At 38.9% G+C, this 24,018-nt stretch overlaps 1 protein-coding gene across 2 annotated transcripts in view; it reads left to right on the top strand.

The window, feature by feature from the left end:
* The first annotated feature begins 10,705 nt into the window (after positions 1–10,705).
* LOC103601074 (solute carrier family 2, facilitated glucose transporter member 3) overlaps positions 10,706–24,018 on the top strand; it is a 16,958-nt gene continuing 3,645 nt past the window's right edge. Inside the window, exons 1-9 of one of the 2 annotated variants that reach the window (XM_008585457.1) lie at positions 10,706–10,789; positions 14,314–14,406; positions 15,022–15,182; positions 17,233–17,473; positions 17,814–17,976; positions 18,283–18,470; positions 21,603–21,707; positions 22,058–22,159; positions 22,906–23,109. In XM_008585457.1, coding sequence (XP_008583679.1) covers positions 10,763–10,789; positions 14,314–14,406; positions 15,022–15,182; positions 17,233–17,473; positions 17,814–17,976; positions 18,283–18,470; positions 21,603–21,707; positions 22,058–22,159; positions 22,906–23,109 — 1,284 coding nt within the window. In that variant the 5' untranslated portion in view covers positions 10,706–10,762. Of the gene's footprint in view, positions 10,790–12,154; positions 12,451–14,313; positions 14,407–15,021; positions 15,183–17,232; positions 17,474–17,813; positions 17,977–18,282; positions 18,471–21,602; positions 21,708–22,057; positions 22,160–22,905; positions 23,110–24,018 lie in introns of those variants that run through there. The other variant, XM_008585458.1, reaches the window with a different exon arrangement.

The raw sequence follows: 24,018 nt of genomic DNA, 5'->3' as shown, positions 1-24,018 counted from the left end.
ATTCATATCCTCCTCACATGCAAAATATCACAACAACCCCCAAAGTCTTAACCCCTTCCAGCATCAATTCCAAATATAAAGTCTCATCTAAATATTATTTAAATCAGGAGTGGGTGAGATTCAAGATAGGATTAATCCTGAGGCAAAATTCCTTTCTAGCTGTGAACCTGGTAAATCAGACAAATTATGTGCTTCCAAAATATAATGGTGTGACAGGTATAGGATAGACATTCCCATTCCAAAAGGGAGAAATAGGAAAAAAAAGAAAGGTGTGACTGGTCTCCAAGCAAGTCCAAAATTCTAGCAAGGTAAATTCCATTAGTTTTTCTTTTCTTTCAGTTTTTTTATTGTAGTAAAAAACACATAACTAAAAATGGTTACTTTTTTTTTTTTAAGAACCAATACAAAAACCATTCTTTATTATAGTATTAGCTCATGGTAACTGAATGAAGACATTATTTTCAGAAGAAACAGTTTCCGGCTTCAAGAACTCACCCCCTCAATATTACAACAACCAATTTTAAAAGTAAATTTATAAAAAGGTATAGAAGCTCCTGCAAAAGGTAAATTTATAAAGAAGTATAGAAGTTCCTGTTGGGCAGGTTAGCAAGGGACAATGCTAGAAAACTCAAGAATTTCATGAATGATACCAAATGTGCCTGTCCCAGAAAAAGGTTGCCAGACACATCTCTTGGCTGTGTTAATGGCCTCCGTGTTGGGCAGGTTAGCAAGGGACAATGCTAGAAAACTCAAGAATTTCATGAATGATACCAAATATGCCTGTCCCAGAAAAAGGTTGCCAGACACATCTCTTGGCTGTGTTAATGGCCTCCGTTGATACAAGGTGTTTCTGCACAAAATGTTGAAGCCGTTTACGTCTTCAGAATCCAAATTGATGGCAGCAACATCAGTGGTTCTTCAGATTGCCCATCCTCTGGTGACATAGCCTCCTTTTGGATTGAGCTGCTGCTGCCACCAGCTCTAATTGCAGTCCGACACTCAGTTCTCAAAAACTCACAGAAGGCTAATGTTCCTGGCTCCAGTACTCAGCTGCTGGTGATGCTTTGCTATGTGCAACCTGGGGAACATAGCAAAGCAAGTAGTTCACAGTTCAAAACAACTTACTCCTGGGCACCAGCAACTGGTGAGGACTTGCATCTTAACCATTTTTAAATACTTCGTTTATTTATCTTATATTAATTTTATACAGACATATTTTTAATTTTTATTTAAATTTTTTTTCCAACTTTATTGATGTATAATTGATAAATTTGTATACATTTAAGGTGTGCTCATGATTTGAAATACATGCGTATTGTGAAATGATTATTACAATCAAGTTAATTACACATTAATCATTTTTAAGTGTACAGTTCAGTAGTGTGAAGTATATTCACATTGTTGTACAAGAGATCTTCAGAACTTTTTCATATTGCAAATCTAAAACTCTGCACTCATTAAATAATAAGTCCCCCTTTCCTCATGCTCCAAGCCCTTGGTAATCAGCATTCTACTTTCTTTTCTCTCTTTTTTTTTTTTTTCTTTTTACTTTCTGTTTCTATGAGGTTGACTATTTTAGATACCTCGTATTAGTGGGATCATACAGTATTTGTCTTTTTATGACTGCCTTATTTCACTTAGTATAATGTCCTCAAGGTTCAGCCATGTTGCTGCATGCAACAGGATTTCTTTCCTTTTCAAGGCTGAATAATATTCCATTATATGTATATACCACAGTTCATTTATCCATTCATTAGTCAGTGGACATTTGGGTTGCTTCAACCTCTTGGCTATTATGAATGGTGCTACTATGAACATGGGTATGTAAATACCTCCTCAAGACACTGCTTCAATTCTTTTAGAAATATACCTAGAAGTAGGATTGTTGGATCATATGTAGTTCTATTTTTTACTTTTTTGAAGAATCTCCATACTGTTCCATAGCAGTAGTACCATTTTACAGTCCTACTAAATAGTGCACAAGGATTCCAATTTCTTCACATTCTCACCAACACTTTTTTTTTTAAATAGTAGCTATTCTAATGGGTGTGAGGTGATATCAAATTGTAATTTTGATTTGCATTTCTCTGACTAATAGTGATGTTGAATATTTTTTCATATGCTTATTGGCCATTTGTATATCATCTTTAAAGAAATGTCTATCAAGTCCTTTGCCCATTTTTCAATTAGGTTATTTCATTTTTTTATTGTTGAGTTATAGGAGTTCCTTACTTATTCTGAATATTAATCCCTTACCAGATATATGATTTGCAAATATTTTCTCTCATTCTGTAGGTTGTATTTTTACTCTGTTGATTGCATCCTTTGACATACAAAAGTTTTTAAGTTTGATGTAGTCCCATATGTCTATTTTTGCTTTTGTTGCCTATACTTTTGGTATCATATCCAAGAAATCAATGTTCCATTAGATTTTAAAGCTCAAGAATAATCCTTTTTGGCTGGGTGATCTGCCCTCAAGGCCCACTGGGATGGCAGCATTGTCCCCTTGGCCCTGTGTGATGATGCCATTTCTGCCGCCCTAGGCCCACTGAAACTGAGGAGAAGACAGCCTTGTGTCCTGAGCCTGTGTCCTCTGGGCCTGTGGTGGGAGTGGCAGTTCTGCTGATCATGAATCACCTTCAGGGTCATTCTTCCCTTTCGTTGAAGGATAATGCATGTTCTTAGCCAGATAGCTTTATTGTCCCATCATGTAGAATCTCAGAAGTCTGATAGCCTCCCTTTATTTTGTCCCATTTCTGCTCCGTTTAGTCCAAGCTGACAATGTTTCTATGAGAATGACACCATCTCTATTCCTGGCTTCTGCTGGGATAGCTGATTAAATCCATGACTTGTATCCATAATCTCTTTATCAAGTGATTTTTCAGACACATCCTTGATGTTCTCTCCAGAACATGCTTTCTCATTTTTTGTAATATGGATAGGTTGAGAATTTTCCAAATCTTCAACTTCTGTTTCTTTTTGCTTAACAATTCCTCCTATAATTTATTTCTCTCTGTTACATTTTATTATAAGCAGCAAGGAAAATGTATGCCATACTTTCAACACTTTGCTTAGAAATCAGTCTCCTCAGCTCAATGTCCATTTCATCACAAATGAGTTCTACTTTCCACGAAACACTGGAACAATTTTGAGCCAAGGTTTTTTTGCCACTTCATAACAAGGATAGGATTGCCTTTTCTCCAGTTTCTAATAACATATTCCTCATTTCCATCTGCAGGCTCACCAGATTTACCTTTAATGTCCATATTCCTATCAACAATCCCTTTAAGGCAATCTAAGCTTTTTCTAGTATGTACCTCAAAAGTCTTCCAGCCTCTATCCATTGCTTAGTTTCAAAGCTACTTCCATATGTTAGATCTTTGTTATAGCAACAGTCCACTTCTTGGTACCAAAATCTGTATTAGTCAGGGTTGTCTAGACAGAACTGATAGTGTGTTTGTGTAAATAAATTTGTTTTAAGGAATTGACTCACACAATTATGGAGCTGGCAAGTTCAAAATCTGCAGGGTGGACTGGAAATTTGGAAAGCCAAGAAGAGCTGATGTTGCAGTTGAAGTCCAAAGGCAGTGCACTGGCAGAATCTCTTCTTGCTTGAGGAAGGTCAGTCTTTTGTTCTATTCAGGCCTTCAACTGATTGGATGAGGCCCATCCCCATTATAGAGGGCAATCTGCTTTACTCAAAGTCCACCAACTTAAATGTAAATCTCATTAAACACACCCCTACAGAAACATCCAGAGTAATGTTTGACCATATATATGGGCATTGTGGTCCAGCCAAGCTGACACAGAAAATAAAACATTACATATATCTTCCATATTAAAATTTAAGCTCTATGAGGGTAGGGACTTGGTCTTGTGACATTTGTATTGCCTACACCTAGAACTGTATCTAGCATAAGTAGGTACTCAATAAATAGTTGATGAAAAATGCAGAAATGACTTGACGGAATGAATGTTTTCTAGAGCTGTAGTGTTTATCCATTTTTTTTTCACTAGCATTCTCTCTTTAAATTTTCCCAGTAATTCCATAAGAGGGGTATTATGACCTCCAATTTAAATACAGAAATTGAGATATAGAGAAATTGAATGATTAAAAATGAGTGGTGGTGTAGTGAGGGGAGGGAGGAAAAGGGTAGATTAATGGGTACAGAGTTATGGGTAGGTAGGAAGAATGAGAGTTCTAGTGTTCTAGGCTGACAATCGCTAATGGTATGATATTGATAGCTAGAAAAGAGGATCTTAAAAAAAAAAAAAAAAAGAGGATCTTGAATGTAATCACCACAAAGAAAAGATAAAGGTTTAGGTGATGGATATGTCATCTACCCTAAGTGAATCTTTGTACAGTGTATGCATGTATTGAGACAAGACACTGTATCCCACAAATACGTACAATTAAAAATAAAATAAATAGACCTGGCTGGTTAGTTCACTTGGTTAGAGTATGGTGCTGATAATACCAAAGTCCAGAATTCTATCCCTGTACTGACCAGCTGCCAAAAACATTTTTTTAATTTTAAAAATTAGAAAAAAAAGTGAGTTGTCTACACTAGCTGGGCTTCAGATTTTGCTCTTTTGACCTCAGTCTTCTACTTAGTCAACTACACCCAAGCTATAACAATTTTCTTTTTTCTTTTCTTTTTGGTGGCTGGCCAGGATGGGGATCGAATCCTGAACCTTGGTGTTATCAGCACCACACTCTAACCAACTGAGCTAACAGGCCAGTCCCTACCAAGCTGTAATAATTTTCTCTTCTACCTCTTCTTTGTAGTGTTGACAATAAGAGGAAATAGATAAAGTAATAATGCCAAGTCTCAGATTATCCTGCTCAATCTTAAACAGGATATACAATGTGTAAGGAGAATATTTGTGCCTGCCCTGCCCAAGGTAGCAGGCAGCTGTGATCAGTAAGAGGAAGTATCAGAGAAGGAACTTCTCCTTTAGGTTGGATGCTCATTTCAGGGAAGCACCGAGATGCTCTGCAGGGAGAGAGTGTCACTTGTTTCTCTAATACTGGAAGCAAACCAGTTATGAAAATACTGGGGAGCGTCTATGAACATAAACATCAAAATTTTTTTTCTCTGTGCTTGCTTATCTTTCAGAATTAGTTTAGCATATAGGAATTGGGGAGAGTTTGGAGCTGAATTGTGGGCAGCTGTTGTACAAGGTAGTGGTTTTTTGCATTTGAATTGTGACACTCACTTCCTCTGTTAGTAACCTGGTTCTTCCTTTTCCCCAGATCTTCCTTCTGTCAACTATAATGACCTACTTGTCTTTCTATATATTGTTCAGAGCATTTTCTTTTTATTTCTTTTTGTTTGTTTGTTTGTTTTTTGGTGGCTGGCCAGTACAAGGATCGAACCCTTGGTGTTATCAGCACCATATTCTAACCAACTGAGCTAACCGGCCAGCCCCTGTTTAGAGCATGTAGATATTTATTATTAACAATAAGCATAATACACATGATGCTATAGTGTTGTAGAATTAATTTCATCTCTGCCAAGTATTACAGTACCTGATCCGAAAAAGAAATTACTTAGAATTGATAAACAGACTTAAAATGAAGTTTCTTAGGAGGAGATATTTATTATTAACAATAAGCATAATACACATGATGCTATAGTGTTGTAGAATTAATTTAATCTCTGCCAAGTATTACAGTACCTGATCCGAAAAAGAAATTACTTAGAATTGATAAACAGACTTAAAATGAAGTTTCTTAGGAGGTAAGTATTAAATAAGGGCATATATTCAATGAAGTTTAGGAGTATGGTCAGTAAGTATTAAAAAGCAAAATTGACTGTTCTTTTCATAGATGTTCTTACCAATTGATTAATTGTTCAATAGAAATTAATAATTGGATTTTAATTAAGAGGTAACAAGAGCAAGCCCAGTTGACTACTTAGGCAGAAATTAAAAGGCTGGTTATGCTAGTGAAATCGGCAAGAGACAGATTATAGATTCTTAATCGGCATTCTGGTTTACCAATAAGAATGAAGAGATTATGATCAGTCAATACATTCTGTCCTTTACAGAACTATCTGTCCCTAAAATTAAATTATTTAATTCTTCCAAAATTCTTATCAAGTGTCAGCTTTAAGTAAGGTACTATGCCAAGTAATTGATAGGGTGAGGGAAATGATGTTAGAAGAAGAGACATGAAATGAATGAGGCACAGATTGGAGAAGATCACTTGCATAGAGAATTGGTCATCTTAATGCTGGGTAACATCAAACTTGAACCACCTATCTTCAACAAATGAATATTTTTATCTAAGAAATATAGGCCACTGTTCTTTGTTTGTAAACATATCTTAAAAGCCACTTTGTTGTGGGGGGGTATGCAGTTGATCAGTATGGTGATCCGAACCTTTGACTTTGTGTTATAACACTGCACTCTAATCAACTGAGCTAACTGGCCAGACCTAAACTCATCCCTTTTAGAGATGATCAGTCTATATGAACATTTAAACCTGTGTTCAGTTCTATTCAAATCCTAGGAAATTACTCCCTGGTCACTCTTCATTTATTCACTTCTTTCAACAAACATTTATTCATTACTTAAAATGTGCCAGACATTCAGAATATCGAGGTGTATAAGGTGTGGTTCCTGTTGTCAGGAAGCTCAGTCTATTTGGGGGAATAAACTTGTAAACTAAGAATAACAAAGCATATTTGAGGTAGTATACACAATAATAAGGTATGCTAATAGATTTTCTATGCTAAATATACTTAAAAATTGCCCACTTCAAAATTGGAAACAGACCTAAACATATAAAATGAGATGTTATAAGAGATAAGATATTGACCAAAAGCACACACTTATTTATTTTTTGGCAGCTGGCCAGTACAAGGAACTGAATCCTTGACCTTCGAAGGTGGTGCTCTAACCAACTGAGCTAACCAGCCAACCCCCCAAAAGCATACCTTTAAAGACACCTATTTAAGATTAGGAGTACAGCCTATAGCATTAAAGACTAAGTATAACAAACCCTCAGTGGGATGTGCTTACCAATTGTTAACTAGCCATAGACTATTACTAGAGTTTTAGTTTTTTTTAAAAAAAGTCGAGCAGAAAATACAAAAAATAAAAGAAAAACAACAACAACAACAAAATGTCAAGCAGAGAGCTTGACGGTCTGATTAGATGGAACTTCAGAGATGGATAGCTTGAAGGAAACAAAGACTGATTGACTTTATACTTTCCCAATTAAAAATAAAGCTTCACATGTGCTAGAATACCTGTGATCTTAAGTATACCTGTGAACATTAAGAAACAATGCTTGTGGGGGAGGAACTACTGACCCAACAGCAGAATGCATTCATATGTAATGGAAAAGCAGGACACTTTTATGCAGACTAGTATTTTTATATGAAATAAGACTAGCAAAGGTAAAACAAAATTTAACTTACTAGGTCAAAATAAAATATTCTAGGTCAACAAAGACCTTGTTGTTAAGTCCAAAAGAAAAACAATGCTTGGGAAACAAAGGAAACTATATCATATATATTTGGTTATCATACACCATCCACTAAATACTAAAAGGATTAATTTACATAAGGGATATTTTGAGATTTATATAAATCATAACCTTAATTAATGAATCCTTTCTATAATCATGTTATATAATTAGGTTATAGCTTATTTAGATATTCTACAGTCCTAAGAATATACTTTAAATATGCTTTGTTCAGCTAAGTAAAACTTTTTTGATCACTTATTTGTTAGGCATTGTGGATATAGAGATAGGTAAAATAAAGTCTCTGGCCTAAGAGTGCTCACAGTTTAGAAGGGTAAACAAATAGTCGCAATGGCGTTTCTGGTGGCAGGGTCTGGGGAAGGGGTGGCAGGCACCATGTCCAGTGGTGAAGGTGGCAAGAAGCAGCCCCTGAAACAGCCCAAGAAGCAGGCCAATGAGGTGGACGAAGAAGATAAAGCTTTCAAGCAGAAACAAAGGAGGAGAAGAAACTCAAAGAACTGAAAGCAAAGGCTGAGGGGAAGGACCCCTTGGCCTCAGGTGTAGCTAAGAAATCTGGCAAAAAGTAAGCCATTCCTTGTGCCTGAGGCAATGATGACCCTTGATGACATTCCTATTTAAACATCTAGATTCCCTGCCATAACATCTTTTGCCATGTATAGCTAGAATGAAGTATTGTTTTGGAGCCTGTTGTTTACATTTAAGAATAAACCTTTGTATAAAAAAAAAAATGTTGTGAGGCTGGCCACTTAGTTCAGTTGGTTAGAGTGCAGCCTTATAACCCCAAGGTCACTGGTCCCGATCCCCTTGCTGGACAGTCACCAAAAAAAAAAGGGAAAAGAAAACAATCTCTATTGAATTTAGTAAGTATTGTATTACTACATTATAGGTATGCTTGAGATAGATGGTAGCATGAAGGAAATTGGATCTTAGTTTTGTCTGGGAAAGTTTCACAAAAAGGAAGAGATTCTGGTTATTGAAGTGTGATCACGAATTAGCAAGTTGGAAAGGATATTCAAGATGGAAGAATGCAAAAGAGTAGGTCTCCAATAGCATGGTATTACGTACTGAATTGTATCCCCCCAAATTCACATTACTACCCTACTCTACGAATCAGAGTTCACCATAGATCCTGGTATTAGAGACTAGTAATACTATTATTAAAAAATAAGACAAAATTTCAAATAAAATTTAAAGAGAATTTTGCTCAACATTAAAATATCTATCTACTTTTACATTTACAGACAATGTTTTCATCCTTATATTTATGACTGACAAGATGGCTAATGAAACAAAAGGACCTATGGCTGGCAGATTTGAAATCCTACTGCAATTTACTATAAAAAAGAAAGAAGAGGGCTGGTGGGTTAGCTTATGTCATCTGACAAGAGCTCATAACACCAATGTCTAGGGTTCGTTTGATCCCTGTACCAGCCAAAAAAGAAAAAAATGCTGATTGTTTCTATGTTCTGTAATTAATTCAACAACCATTAAACCTTTCTATGTGCCAAGCACTTACAAATTTTTAAAAGTTTAAAAATTATCCAGAGACTTGATGAGAACACTACATTTTACAAGACTGGATGTCCAAATTTTCTAAGGCAATCCTGATTTCAATATTTTGTCCTAGTTTCAGACCGTATGGAATGATGATTTTAATATGTCAATTATGAGTATAGTTTGTAACTGAGTCTTCCAGTAATGTTATATTATGTATTCAATGATAGAATGTAGAGTAGTATAAAAGAAAACTTCATATACATGGTTATGGGCTGATGTTCCCACTAACCTTGCTTCCACTGTCAGCCTTGGCCTGTTTGTGTGGCCTAGAAGCATGTCTGTATGAAATTTCCTAAGTCAAATGCTGTAGTAGGACCTCAAGTGCTGATAAATTCATTCAGTTGTTCATTCATATATCCAGCACTCCATGAAGCACCTGGGAACAGAGATAAGACAGAAAATTCCTGCTCCTAAGGGGTTCACATGTGAATTAGGGGGACAGACAAAAAAGATGATTAAAAGACACAGGAGCAGACTGTGAGGAATCAAGTTCCTAAAGGAGGTGATGTTTCAGTTAAGACGTGAAGGTATTTGGGCTTGCCGGTTAGCTAAGTTGGTTAGTGTGCAGCTTCATAATACCAAGGTCATGGGTTTGGATCTCCATACAGGCCAGCCACCAATCAAAAAAAAAGGTATTCCCACTAGTGTTTCATTGTCTGGATCCTGTATCTCCCCCAAGAATAACTCATCAGGTTTTCCATCACCTTGCAACTTCCACATACTTCTAAAACTTCCACGTAACAGCCATTCATTGATCTAACTAACATGTATTGGGACTCTATTCTATTCTGGGCCTGACAAAAACAACCAAGCCAGATCATGCTTCCATGGAGCTCTAACCTAGATACCTAAAATTTAAGATAAAATAGAGTAACTATCATAAGACATGTATAACCTTCAAATGTATTTCCTTTGGCCTGGAGAATTTTGCATTTGAATTGACCCTTGAGGGATGGGAAAGATTTGTACAAATAGGAATGAAAGGTTTTTTTTGTTTTTGTTTTTTTCTAAAAAGAACCGGTAAGGGGATCTTAACCCTTGACTTGGCGTTGTCAGCACCACACTCTCCCAAGTAAGCCAACCGGCCATCCCTATATAGGGATCTGAACCCGTGGCCTTGGTGTTATCAGCACCACACTCTCCCAAGTGAGCCACAGGCCAGCCCAATTTCTCTTTTTTAAAAAAATTTTAATGTAACGGCTACTAGAAAGTTCAATATTACACCAGTGGCTTGCATTATATTTCTGTTGAACAGCGCTGCCCTATGGGATATTCTTTTTCCTTTGGCTGCTAAATTCAGTTGCTGTGGTAACTAATGGGACCCTTGGCTCACTGTCTCCTGGAAGGCAAGGGTGAGATGGGGAAGGGGAAGTGTGACCTCAGGAAAGGTTTTGTGGATATACCAATTCACTCATCCTCAATTTTCTCAGCCAACAATCAGATTTAGAAAATATCTTTATTTAACGAAAGGAGTCAACAATAATCTGGGTTGTTTCAAGTCCAGTATAATCAATTTGGATTCTAGGCTTTCAACCAAAATCCTAAAAGAAGATGCACTTCCTCCTGCTCACCAGCTAGAAAATTTTTATCTATTTATGGATCTTCTTTCACACATACCTCCCCTTCCAGGTCTGAAAGGATTGCTTGGCTAAAATTAATGGACATTTGGAATTGGACCCTTGATGTTTGTTCTCCAGAAAAGCCTTGATGTTATCTCTCACCCAACTGATTAAGGTATTTGGGCTTGCCAAATACCAACTAAATTGTTCTGCTTGTTTACTCTCACACTGAAGTCTGCTCTCTCTCCATTCATTGTCCTTCATCTTCCTCAGTTCTCATTTGTTTTCTACTCATTTTGTTCAATTTTCTTGTATAGCCTAGTAATCACATATTTATCTCACAATTTCTTCCAAGAAATTCTCAGTCCATAACTGACAGGATATTAATAATTCTTTCCAGTTGTGTAATAATCAGTTGCCCTTGTCCTTTTTAATTTAATTTATTATTATTTTGCGGGGGGGGGGGGCAGCTGGTTGGTAACAGGGATCAAGCCCTGGACCTTGGTGTTATCAACACCATACTCTAACCAACTGAGCTAACCAGCCAGCCCCTTTATTATTTTTTAAATGGAAGAAAGAAGAGAAACAGTATAAATTATTTGAGGGTAAGAACTTTTTTGTCTTATTAAAGAATCGCCAACTTTTTGGAGAGTACCTGATACATAGCATGTGCTCAGCAAATATCTGTTTAATTGAATTTGATAATTATTGCATTTCCAGATACCTGTAAGCCTCAGACTAGAGGCAAAGAATTGCAGATTTCAGAATGGGTGGTATGGTGAATTCAGTTGTTCCTCTCCTTTCTGAAGCCCGGGAGAGTTGGTCTGGCTTCTAGAAATTCAGGTTTCTTTTCTCCCAGGTGGAATTATGCTAATCAGAGGGCAAGTAGAGCCAACAACTGGACAATTTCTTCCTACGATTTTCTTCACTCCGCCTGTGCTACTCTCCTCTTCAAAAATGTAGATCTAAGGGCCGGCCCATGGCTCACTCGGGAGAGTGCGGTGCTGATAACACCAAGGCCACGGGTTCGGATCCCATACAGGGATGGCCGGTTGCTCACTGGCTGAGCGTGGTGCTGACAATGCCAAGTCAAGGGTTAAGATCCCCTTACCGGTCAACTTAAAAAAAAAAAAAAAAAAAGTAGATCCAGCCTACAATCAAAAAGCAGCTGATATATTAATAGGATTATTTCTGCTTACTCCCTATCAAACAACCTAAATCTGATAGTAACACCCACTCGACTTTGCCTTATATAGACAGATTTATTCTCATCTCTATGTAGGTTGATTCAATCCCAGGCTGATGTGAGAGCAAAAACAAAAATTGTGCATTTGCCCTCCCTCCAGGCTTTTCTGGTAGCATTTTGTCTGTGAAACTAAGAGGCTGTAGCTGCTATTACAAAAGGAAAGAAATGAGGACGAGCTGGGGGAAAGAAAAAAAAAAACTGGGTGGAGACAGTGGCAGGAAGTGGTTTAAAGTCGGGGTGGGGGGGGTAGGGAAGGAGTTACTGCCTAAGGGTGGAGCTACGAAGTTCTGATAACAGAGGTCGCAAAATTCCGAGAGGTCATGAGATTATTTGGGGAGGGTGTGAGGTGGGGCTGGGGGTTTGCCTCCCTTCTAGGCTCCACCCTTTACGGAGATTACAAATAGCCACGATCCCAGCCCAGCCAGAGATGCTGTAATGGTGAGAATCACAGAGCATCTCTGAGGGAACTTGCTGCTGAGAAGGAAATTTTGAAGGTTTTGCTGGCTGGTAGAGGTGTTCCTGGAATCCCACTCCTGGATCTTTATTGAAGATTTGAAAAAACTTAGTTTAGGGCCATGGGGACACAGAAGGTAAGAATGATAACAATTACTGCTTGTTTTGGCTTGTGCGGGGTACGCTCAGAAAGGCAAGTCTTAATGTGTTCTGTTTTCTCCTGTGTCACCAACCCATCTTAAGGCCTTTTCGTTTCCTCTCCAGCCTGCAATGCTACGGTTTCATCAGCTCTCTTTGAATGTCATAAAGGATTTATCCCAGAACTGTTCATAGGAAAGTCACCTGGAGAAGTTGTTGGTTTCTCGGGTTTATTTTAGGTAACTATAATGCTACTGAGGATGAGACAGTTGAGTTTGGAGGATCAGGGGCTGCCTGGTTGTGTGGATCTCAAAGCCAGCATGAAGACTTTATGGAAGCATTAGACCTTGAAAGGACCTGGGGTTGGTTTGGGGGTGCAGATCAGGGTCCAGCCATCTGTTCTATAACTATATGATTTCTGGATGCTAAGGAGAAAGAATTGCAGTTGTCTCCACCGTGGTTATGATTGCGAGTGCAGGATATATTAATATATTCTTGTGTGTTGTGGATGCAGTATTTGTAGGGGGAAAGTCATTTTCACTAAGATAAATTTATTTTTTTTATTATTATTTTTTTTAAAGATGACCGGTAAGGGGATCTTAACCCTTGACTTGGTGTTGTCAGCACCACGCTCACCCAGTGAGCTAACCGGCCATCCCTATATGGGATCCGAACCCGTGGCCTTGGTGTTATTAGCACCTCACTCTACCGAGTGAGCCACGGGCCGGCCCTAAGATAAATTTATTTGAAAACGAAGGAAAATAATGGAGAAGAAAAAAATGGGGTGGAAGAGGAAAAGGGCCTCGAAGACAATGATAAGAAGGGAAAGAAGAGGTTTTTACGAAAAGGAGAAGGAATTAACAGAAAGAGTTTTATACTGGCAGGACCCTCAGGGATACTTATGATAACTTAGGTCTGAGACAGCTGGGAGGCTGCTGGCAAGGTCAACTTGCCAACTGAAGCTCCCAACCTGCTAACCTGTTTGACCTGCGAAAAAAGGGGCTGAAGAAAAGGAAAGGTTGAAGGGATTGGGCAGCCTCAGGCATAAACATTGAGCTGCCCCAAGGAGGAAATTTAAGATAACACCCACTTCCCTACTTGAATTATGCCAAGCAAGGCGAGATATAGCTGATTGATTTCCCCCAGTAGTGTTCTCCTCCTGCTGGGTGCGGGGTACAGTATTTGATAAATTAGATACGATAGGTTACACGGTCCAGAGAGATAAGAGACTCCGCTCTGGCTTCAGCAGGGGAGTCACCTGTGTTAGACTATGCTGGATCTAGCTGTTTCCAAAATTATCAGTTCTTAGGAATCTTTTTTTTTTCCCTTCCCCTTTTTGTTTTTTTTACTGACGGGATCGCAACCCTCGGTGTTGCGCCCGCACCACGCTCAGCCAGTGAGCGGGCACCGGTCTCCACATGGGATCCGAACCCTCGGCAGGAGCGCCTCCGCGCTCCTAAGCGGCGCACTCTCCAGTGCACCACCAGGCCGGCCCAGTTCTTAGGAATCTTAAGGCTGTGTTTTCCTTTGTCCTCACAGTTCTTGAGCACAATTCTGTCTGCCTTTATCTGGTGTGGTTTTTTAAATGCTTCCAAGCCAGCTAACCCAGTTCCTCTTAACTTCTTCCTTCCCAAATTTTCTAAGGCACTTTTCTCAAGTTAACTCCACATTCTTGTCTATATAACTCCAGATGAGTTCTTCAGTACAACGTATTCGTGTTCCCCATTCATTACATAATTCTCGTTAGATTTTTGTCCTTTTTATACCACTCATGGTTCAAGTTCTCCTAATATATCTCCATAATGAACAAGAGACAATCATCAACCCAAAGTTTTAAGGACTGTTTCTCTTCTCCCCCTCAGGTCACCCCACCTCTGATCTTTGCTGTCGCCGTAGCTACAATAGGCTCTTTCCAGTATGGCTACAACACTGGAGTCATTAATGCTCCTGAGAATGTGAGTGCCTGGCAACAAAAAATAGAATGTGGAATAGGGAAGTTATTTCTTTATTTTAAGTAGGATTTCAAGAATTCAGAATTTAAGAAACACTTTGTATCTAGCCTGGCTAAAACTGAAGAGGGAGAATATATTGGTGGGTGAATCTGATTGAGTCAATTATTTATTAAAATCTACAGTGAGATGCTGGATAATTGAGTCATTTAATCAAAGTAAAAAGCTCATTTTCTCCCTATACCCGGGACTGTACCCTTCTTCCTCTCACCCTCTCACCCTATGCTGATACACTTCATATATTATCCTTTAGGGGTTACTTATAAAGAAAGGGGAGGGAGCTCTTAGGAGAGGGCTGGGGTAGGCAATGAACGTCAGTGCTGCCACCTACTGGGATTTTCAGGACAAATCAATTGCTCTTTTCAGAGCTAGTAACATTAACTCCGGTAGGTTATCCTTGGCTTCCACATCCCCATCTATTCATTCCCTTGATCCTCTACCTATAAAGTAATAGTAATGCTGTTCTCTTTGATAGGAAATGATTCCTACCTAATAATTTGTCTCTTTTGTTCTCATCCAACTTTAACAGTCTGTCATCCAACCAACCGTTTTATTTTGCAGATCATAAAAAACTTTCTCAATTACACTCTGAAAGAGAGGTCAAAGAACTCTCCCTCTGAGGTATTGCTCACGACCCTCTGGTCGGTGTCTGTGGCCATTTTCTCTGTTGGTGGTATGATTGGCTCCTTTTCCGTTGGACTCTTCGTCAACCGCTTTGGCAGGTATTGACCAGAAACTGGGCAAGGAAGTGGGCTATACTGGTTGCATTGAGAACAAGTATAGAGAATTTGGGCAGGGAGGTGATGATGCATTTTAATAAGAACACTTGCAATTCTAATCAAGGGAAACCTAGTTCAAGGGGCCGTGAATAGGACTGCTCTTGCTTGGAGCTCTACTACCCTACATAGCTTCCACCCAGGCTTTCAAGAGGTGGGCCATGTGAATGATTGGCCTTAGCATTCCAGCGTAGGCTAGTTCAGAATTATTCTCTAGTAAGGTCAACCGTGGAGTTTCCCAGAAACATGCTTTGTTTACAAGATAAGAAAGTTGCTCGTTTTTCTAAAAAATTTTGGGGTTTTATGCAAGTGTTTTCATTATTTTACACAGGGTTGGTAGGAAGTATTTTTGTGATTCTTAATCTGTGGTAAATGTGGATAATGGCCAAATAACTGAACTGAATTATTTTCCCCAAAAAAGGAAATTGAATCATCTCCCTCTACACTAGCTTAATAAAGTGCTTTAGAGTGTAGAATACTTTCAGTATTGACTGACAAAGGAACCATTTAGTTTGCCAATTAGATGCTCCAGAAACACAAATGGAATTCAAGTTAAAAAGTTAATAAAGTAACCTGTTTTATTTGATAATGTTTAATTTTTTATTTTGTTTCGGTTTTTAAGGCTACCTCTGTCTACTGAAGTCATTACAATTTTAAGTTGGGTCCCCATAACATGGTTTTCTTCCAGTTATTTTATTAGCAAAAGACCTTGATAGAGGAGGGGGAAACAGGGAAAGGAATGCAGACAAAGAAAATGAGAACTAATCTTTCTCTTAACAATAGATCTCCCCCTTGGCTGCACATTTAGGAACTCTTGGGGGAGCTTTTAAGTGTCAGTGCCAGGCCACACCCCAAGCCAATTAAATAAGTCTCTCTGGGGATGGGATGCATGTATCAGTATTTTTCAGAGCTCTCCGGGTAATTATTATGGGCTACCCAAGTCAGGAATCCCTGTTGCTGCAGTATCATGGTGCTGGATCTTCCCAACACCCGTAGCAGTTTTACAGTGTTAATCTTTTACCTCTGTCTTCTATCAGCTGTTTCAGTGGCTTTACCTTCCATGTTTAGCACATAAATACAGTACTTTATTTTATACAGGTTATCAATACTAATTGCTAGTGGCATCACCACAGTCTAGCCTAGAGAGGGAGAATTGAAGTTGACTACCTTTTGTGTATTATTTTCTGCGATGTAGAATAACTTTTCTCTGAAATGTGAGTGATATCTAAACAACTACATTGCATGAAATGCAGTAAAAAGCATAAAAAGGTTAGCACTGGTCCAAAAATGTCTCTTGAGTGTGTTCACGGACCAGCTATGTCAGAATTTTGCCTGGGGCAGTGGTTTCTCAAGCTTTAGCTTGCATCAAATCACCTGAGGGCTTTTTAGAACACAGATTGCTGGGCTCCGACCCCAGACTCAGACCTAGGGATTATGTAAATCTGGGTGGGGTGGGAGAATTTTAATTTGTAGTAAACTTCTTTCTTTTTTTTTTTTTTTTTTTTTTAAAGATGACCGGTAAGGGGATCTTAACCCTTGACTTGGTGTTGTCAGCACCACGCTCAGCCAGTGAGCAAACCGGCCATCCTTATATGGGATCCGAACCCGTGGCCTTGGTGTTATCAGCACCGCACTCTCCCGAGTGAGCCACAGGCCGGCCCCCGTAAACTTCTTTCTGATGCTGTTAGTTTGTGGACTACTGTGAGAACTACTTGCCTACAGTGCATGCTAAAATCCTAAGCTTATGGGTAGGACTTAATAGAAAGAATCTTAAACAAGCTCGCTATGTCAGTTTTATGCATCAAGAGGTATAAAACCATTGATCCAAGTTATTTCACCTAGAAATGTTCTGATGATAGAAAGTGAAAAAGAAAACATAGACCAAAATTGGAAGAGGATATGAGCCTGGAGAAGAGCAGAATAATGAGGAAAGAAAGGGAGGGATTGGGAGCCTACCACTTTGCTGACCTCACTTTGTCTTTGCTTAATTTTACAGGCGCAATTCAATGCTTATTGTCAACCTATTGGCCATTGTAGGTGGCTGCCTTATGGGATTCTGTAAATTAGCTAAATCGTTTGAAATGCTGATCCTGGGCCGCTTGGTTATTGGCATCTTCTGTGGACTCTGCACAGGTTTTGTGCCCATGTACATTGGAGAGATATCTCCTACTGCCCTACGGGGTGCCTTTGGTACTCTCAATCAGCTGGGCATCGTCATCGGGATTCTGGTGGCCCAGGTACTCTAGAACTTCCCATACTTAACGAGTGTTAGTTTTGTGGCTCATTAAATGAGTTAACATAAGTAAAGCACTCAAAAGAATATCTGGCACATAGTCAATTATATATAATCTATAAGATTCTAATCTATGTATATAGATTAGAATCTTATATAATCTGTAAGTTTCAGATATTGTTACTACTCACAGATAGTAGCTAAAGAAGCAGGCTGCACAGAGAAAGGAAAATAAAGTTTGTTTATCTTGTGGTAAAAGAATGATTTTCTGAACTTTTTTTTTTAAATGAATTTTCGGCCTATGAAATATGGGGTTTAAAGCATTGTCTTTGTCTGGTTTTTAGATCTTTGGTCTGGAAGTCATTTTGGGGTCTGAAAAGCTCTGGCCCATACTTTTGGGCTTTACCATCATTCCAGCTGTCCTACAAAGTGCAGCCCTTCCATTTTGCCCTGAAAGCCCTAGATTCTTGCTCATTAACAGAAAGGAAGAGGAGAATGCTAAGGAGAGTGAGTATCCTTTACACTAAATCCTAAGATGGCAATTTGGTTGTGGTTGATTTTAAGGATGAGGGTACTGGATTTTTTGTTGTTGTTGTATCCTCTTTCCCTGTCCCTTAGAACCCAAGTGAAGAGTTTTCTGATTACCCCTGAGTCAAACTTTCAACCCCTAAAGAATAGGTGAGAAGGCAAGTTAAAGCATGGACACTCAATGTCACCTTGTCTTGTGTGGCTTCTTCCCAGCAGTGTTATAGAAAAAATGAATTTGGGGGCAGCACATTATCTTTATCCTTTCCTCTTTGTTCAATTCACCAGTCCTCCAGCGATTGTGGGGCACCCAGGATGTGTCCCAGGACATCCAGGAAATGCAAGATGAAAGTGTGAGGATGTCACAAGAAAAGCAAGTCACTGTGCTGGAGCTCTTTAGAGCCCCGAGCTACCGACAGCCCATCCTCATTTCCATCGTGCTCCAGCTCTCTCAGCAGCTCTCTGGGATCAATGCTGTGAGTATCTGCGTTTGGGTCAAAGGTGTCCCACAATATTTCATTCAAAACACCTGAGCATGAGTGAGTGGCATGTAAAATGAAAAATTTAAGCCACCTGTAGTCGTAGAACTTATGGTTAACGTTTGTCCTCTTCCAGACATTTTTCCGTTTATAGGCATCACAATTATCTAATTTTCATTCATTCTCTCCTTTGATCATTCATTTTTTAAAATTTCCAGTGCTCCTTAACTCTGATCTATTTTATATGTTGTTCGGTTTGGGTTTTTTGTTTTTGTTTTGTCTATGTATATTTTACAATTAGAATAGTGAATATGTCAGTTTAAACAGGGTGCAAAGTGGAAACTAGCATTAGGTAGGTAGCCCTTGTAGTCTATGCAAATATCAGCTTCCTGCTTCTGCGTGGGTTGTGGGAAGAGAGGGTATTTCTACATACTCTATACATTTGTGGATAAAATATTCGGATATGAAGAGCACCTTTGTCCCACCTCTTTAAATAGTTATTCATGCCCTGAGGATTTTCCATTAGTCTTTGATCACTGTGATTTAATGATTTTGTAACAAAGCATTTTGCAAGATGCACTTGACACTCGAAATAGTAAGTTGGTTCTTGGTCTTGTCTCCTGCTTAACACACCAGAAGGATACTTGTATTTGAAGTAGCAGTGCTTCTCATGAGGAGTTAGAGGCTGTTTTATCAGAACCTGAGAGGAAAGATAGTTTGAAAAGGCCTTCCCAGGTGATTTTGATGGATCACAGTCTCATTTTATACATTATAGTATATTTATATTGCATTATATTATTGTGTTATGTTACTTCATAATACATTATACATTATATTACGAAAATATACTCCCAGTACTTTCCAGAGCAGCAGGGCTGGAACTAGAGTGAGGCACCTAGATGCCAGCCCAGCCCTGAGAATAAGTGCCTCCTTAACGAATGTACCCAAGGCACCTCACTCCACTCCTGGCCCTGCAAAACAGTATCAAAAAAAGATCACTTGGGGAAAATCACAAATGATAGATGAGCACTCTGTAGGACACACTCCTCCCATGTCGGGAAATGGTGCGTAAATTCATTGCTGTTGGACTAAGATGTTTCCCAGTTTAGTCAATGAGCAGGTTTTGCACTGGGTATAATCTAACCAAAAGCTGGCTGCGGCAGAGTTACAGGAAGTGCAATTCCTGAGTCTACTGAATCACAAATCTCTCATAGGTAAGGGGCTTGGAAACTGTAAAAAGGAAATCCAGTGCACTGCAGGCTTGGAAGTCACTTGTCCAACCTACCTTTGAGCAAACAGTGTTTTCTAATTTCCCTTTAAGGCAGATGGATAAGAGTTTGGACAGTGTTTACCTAGCAGAGTGAACTGCTTTTAGGTGAGATGATGTAGGGGTTAACTTAACTTGATGTCACTAGATAGCAAAGTAATTTTATTGTAGGAAGTTTGCTGGATGGGCTGACTGATCAGCTCAGTTGATTAGAGCATGGTGCTGATAACACCAAAGTCTGGGGTTCAATCCCTGTACTGGGCAGCCTCCAGAGGCAAAAAGAAGTTTGTTGGAGATGTACATATATGTGTGCATGTGTACATATATATATACACGCACATATAATGTATATATACACATACACACATCTATAAAGTATATATATTGTGTGTGTATGTGTATATGTATACATACACATATATACAAATTAGGGGGTTTTTTTGTTTTTTTTTTAAAAGATGACCGGTAAGGGGATCTTAACCCTTGACTTGGTGTTGTCAGCACCACGCTCACCCAGTGAGCGAACCGGCCATCCCTATATGAGATCCGAACCCGTGGCCTTGGTGTTATCAGCACCACTCTCTCCCGAGTGAGCCACGGGCCGGCCCTACAAATTAGGTTTTGATGTGTAGACCTTTTTATAAGGAAGAGAGTTAGCATAACTATTCATTGCTAGTTTTAACTGTTCAGATGTCTTTCCCCATAAGCTTTATGTCATCATTTTTGGGGGCAACTGGCCAGTAAGAGGATCTGAACCCTTGACCTTGGTGTTATCAGCACCAAGCTCTAAGTGAGCTAATATTAACTATATTAATATTAGCTAATTATAATTCTAATACCAGCCAGCCTATATTAGAATTTTTTAAAATAGTCTAGCTCCAGAGCAGCAGTTTCTTTTCTTTTTTTTTTTTTTTTTTTTTTTTTTTTCGTGACTGGTAAGGGGATCGCAACCCTTGGTGTGGTGTTGCCCACACCGCGCTCAACCAGTGAGCACACCGGCCATTCCTATATTGGATCTGAACCCGCGGCGGGAGCAATGCTGCACTCCCAGCACTGCACCCTCCCGAGTGTGCCACGGGGCTGGCCCAGAGAGCAGCAGTTTTCAATGAAGATAACACTATAAATCTCGGTATCAAAAAGCACAACTGTAATTTTATTTTAGAAAACATAAATATGCAAGTACTAGGTACTTGAAAAGTTATTTTTTGAGAAGGTAAATCCCTATGTAGAGGCACATATTCATCAAAAACACTGAGAAATATTGCTATGGAGGCAATATCTTTTTAACTATTGTAGTTGTAGCAACCCTACGTTTTCACACAGTGCCTAGCAAATAGTAAAAATGTATAAAATAGTATTTTATTTAATAGTATATATTAAATAAAAATAGTAGCCAATATTACTTCCTAAAACACTTGGAAAGGGCCTAGGGCTGGGAAATTCAGAACAGGTTCCGCTTCTTATTAAATGAGCAGATTAACGTTATTCAGTTTCTTCACTATTGAATCAGGTCATCAGTTTGTGCCTATCATTGTTGTGAGTGTTTGGAAAAGAGTTCATTGAAAAAGCACTTAGTAGGACTTAATTAAATTTTTACATAAATTAAAAAGTGAATATGAAGAACAGTAAATGGAGCAGTGGGAATATGCATAGTTAGAAGAAAATATGGAACTATCTAGAATCAAGAAGAACTGAGAATAGAGATAAGATACAAGGTAATTCATTTGGAGAAAGGATACTGTGATTGCATCAAAATTCTGGAAAGGACTCCTTACCTCCTGGGACTTTTGAGTTTATTTTTTGAGGGTTTTACTTAACTGGTACACAATTATATCAAAGTTGCATCTTTTATTTCCTATTAGGTGTTCTATTATTCAACAGGAATCTTCGAAGATGCAGGTGTTGAGGAGCCAATCTATGCCACCATTGGTGCGGGTGTGGTTAATACTGTCTTCACTGTAGTTTCTGTAAGTTGGATGGTTTGATAATTTGGGCGTGGAGAAAAGAGGAATTCTTGCTATAGATGTTCAAAGATGAATTGCATGTCCTTCAGCATCCCTACTATGATCTAATTAAACCATTTTTTGTTTAATTCCCTTTTGAGAAAAGAGATACATTGAATGATGGGTATAAGTAGTCTTTGCTTTTCAAGCAAATATGGGATGATTGAGAAAGGGGAGTTATAGAGGGGATATAGAATGCTTTAAACTTGGAAATTGAGAAGTGTCCTGCTATTGGTAAAACACATTTCAAGTAGCTCATACAATATTCTCGTGAAAGAGAGAGCAGAAGTTTCATGTTAAAATTTCTTTTTTAGCTGTTTCTGGTGGAAAGGGCCGGAAGAAGAACTCTACATATGATAGGCCTTGGCGGGATGGCTTTTTGTTCCATCCTCATGACTGTTTCTTTGTTATTAAGGGTGAGTGCTCTTTTTTTCTTTTTTTTTCAAAAGATGACCAGTAAGGGGATCTTAACCCTTGGTTTGCTGTTGTCAGCACCACACCCCCCCAAGTGAGCTAACTGGCCATCCCTATACAGGGATCCGAACCCTTGGCCTTAGTGTTATCAGCACCACACTCTCCCAGGTGAGCCACGGGCCAGGCCCTAGGGAGTGCTCTTTGCGTGAAGGAAAGGGAGGGGGAGGGGGAAGGAGAGAGGTTATAGTTGACTCTGTAACAGTGGGTGGGTTGAGGTTGTAGGTTATCAACAAAGTCAAATTTGAGAGCAGCAACATGCCTAGAGTTTTAATAAAAAGGTGGATCATTAGAAATAAGTAAACTGTTATAATCTTTACGTTTATAAAACATTATAGCTTGTAAAATACATATCTAATTTATTTATTTATTATTTTAATTTTCGGTGGCTGGCCAGTACAGAGATGAAACCCAGGTTGGTATTATCAACACCATGCTCTAACCAACTGAGCTAACCAGTCAGGCCTACATTATCTAATTTAATTCTTGAGGTAATCCTATTTTATAAATGATGAAATGGTCTAAGTGTAAAATGACATACACGGTACTTACATACCCAAGGCTTTTGACGTCAAGGCCAATTATTTCACAGGACAGAAGGAGCTTGCCATTTACCCAGTACTCATCTCTGGAAAGCTGGATTCTAGATTGTGCTGTCTTATTAACTTTGCTGTGTTCCTTCCTCTTATAGAGTGAATATAATGGGATGAGCTATGTCTGCATTGCAGCTATCTTGATCTTTGTGGCTTTCTTTGAAGTTGGACCAGGCCCCATTCCCTGGTTTATTGTGGCTGAACTCTTCAGCCAGGGACCCCGCCCAGCTGCAATGGCAGTGGCTGGTTGTTCCAACTGGACCTCCAACTTCTTGGTTGGACTGCTCTTCCCTTCAGCTATAGTAAGTAAATTTAAACTAAACTCACTTAGCTTATCTTGAAACCAGCCCACTTTAGCCAACATGTTTAAGATACACCTTAATAATACAGTACTTCCCCATTATCTGTGGTTTTGCTTACCACAGGTTCAGTTCCCATGGTTAACTGCAGTCTGAAAATAATAATGGAAAATGCCAGAAATAAACAATTCATAAGTTTTTTAAGTTGGGCACTGTTCTGAGTAGCATGAATAAGTCTCACACCATCCTGCTCCACCCTATGAGTCATCCCTCTGTCCAGCACATCAACACTGTCTGTATACACTATCCGCCCGTTAGTCACTTAGTAGCATCAAGGTTATCAGGTTAACTGACATCACAGTGCTTGTGTTTAAGTAACCCTTACTTTACCTCATAACGGCCTCAAAGCACAAGAGTAGTGATGCTGGCAATTCAGATATGCTGAAGAGAAGCCATATAGTGCTTCCTTTAAGTGAAAAGGAAAACTTGACTTAATAAGGAAAGAAAAAAATTATATGCTGAGGTTGCTAAGATCTACAATAAGAATAAATCTATCTGAAATATCAAGAGCTTTAAACCACATTTCTCCCCTCATTTTCAATGGCATATAGGAAAAAAATAACAGCAGAAAAGATTGAAACAGGAGGGCAAAACTGGGAACTTTTTTTTTTTGGCAGCTGGCTGGTAATAAACTGGTAACTTTTATTTATTTTATTTTATGTTATTTTATTTTTATTTTTTTAAAAAAGATGACCGGTAAGGGGATCTCAACCCTTGGCTTGGTGTTGTCAGCACCATGCTCAGCTAGTGAGCCAACCAGCCATCCCTATATAGGATCCGAACCCATGGCCTTGGTGTTATCAGCACCGCACTCTACCGAGTGAGCCACAGGCCGGCCCGAAGTTTAAATAT

The sequence above is a fragment of the Galeopterus variegatus genome, unplaced genomic scaffold (genome assembly GCF_000696425.1).
Source record: "Galeopterus variegatus unplaced genomic scaffold, G_variegatus-3.0.2 Scaffold3578, whole genome shotgun sequence".
Lineage (NCBI taxonomy): Eukaryota > Metazoa > Chordata > Mammalia > Dermoptera > Cynocephalidae > Galeopterus > Galeopterus variegatus.
This window is presented reverse-complemented; position numbering and strand designations above follow the sequence as displayed.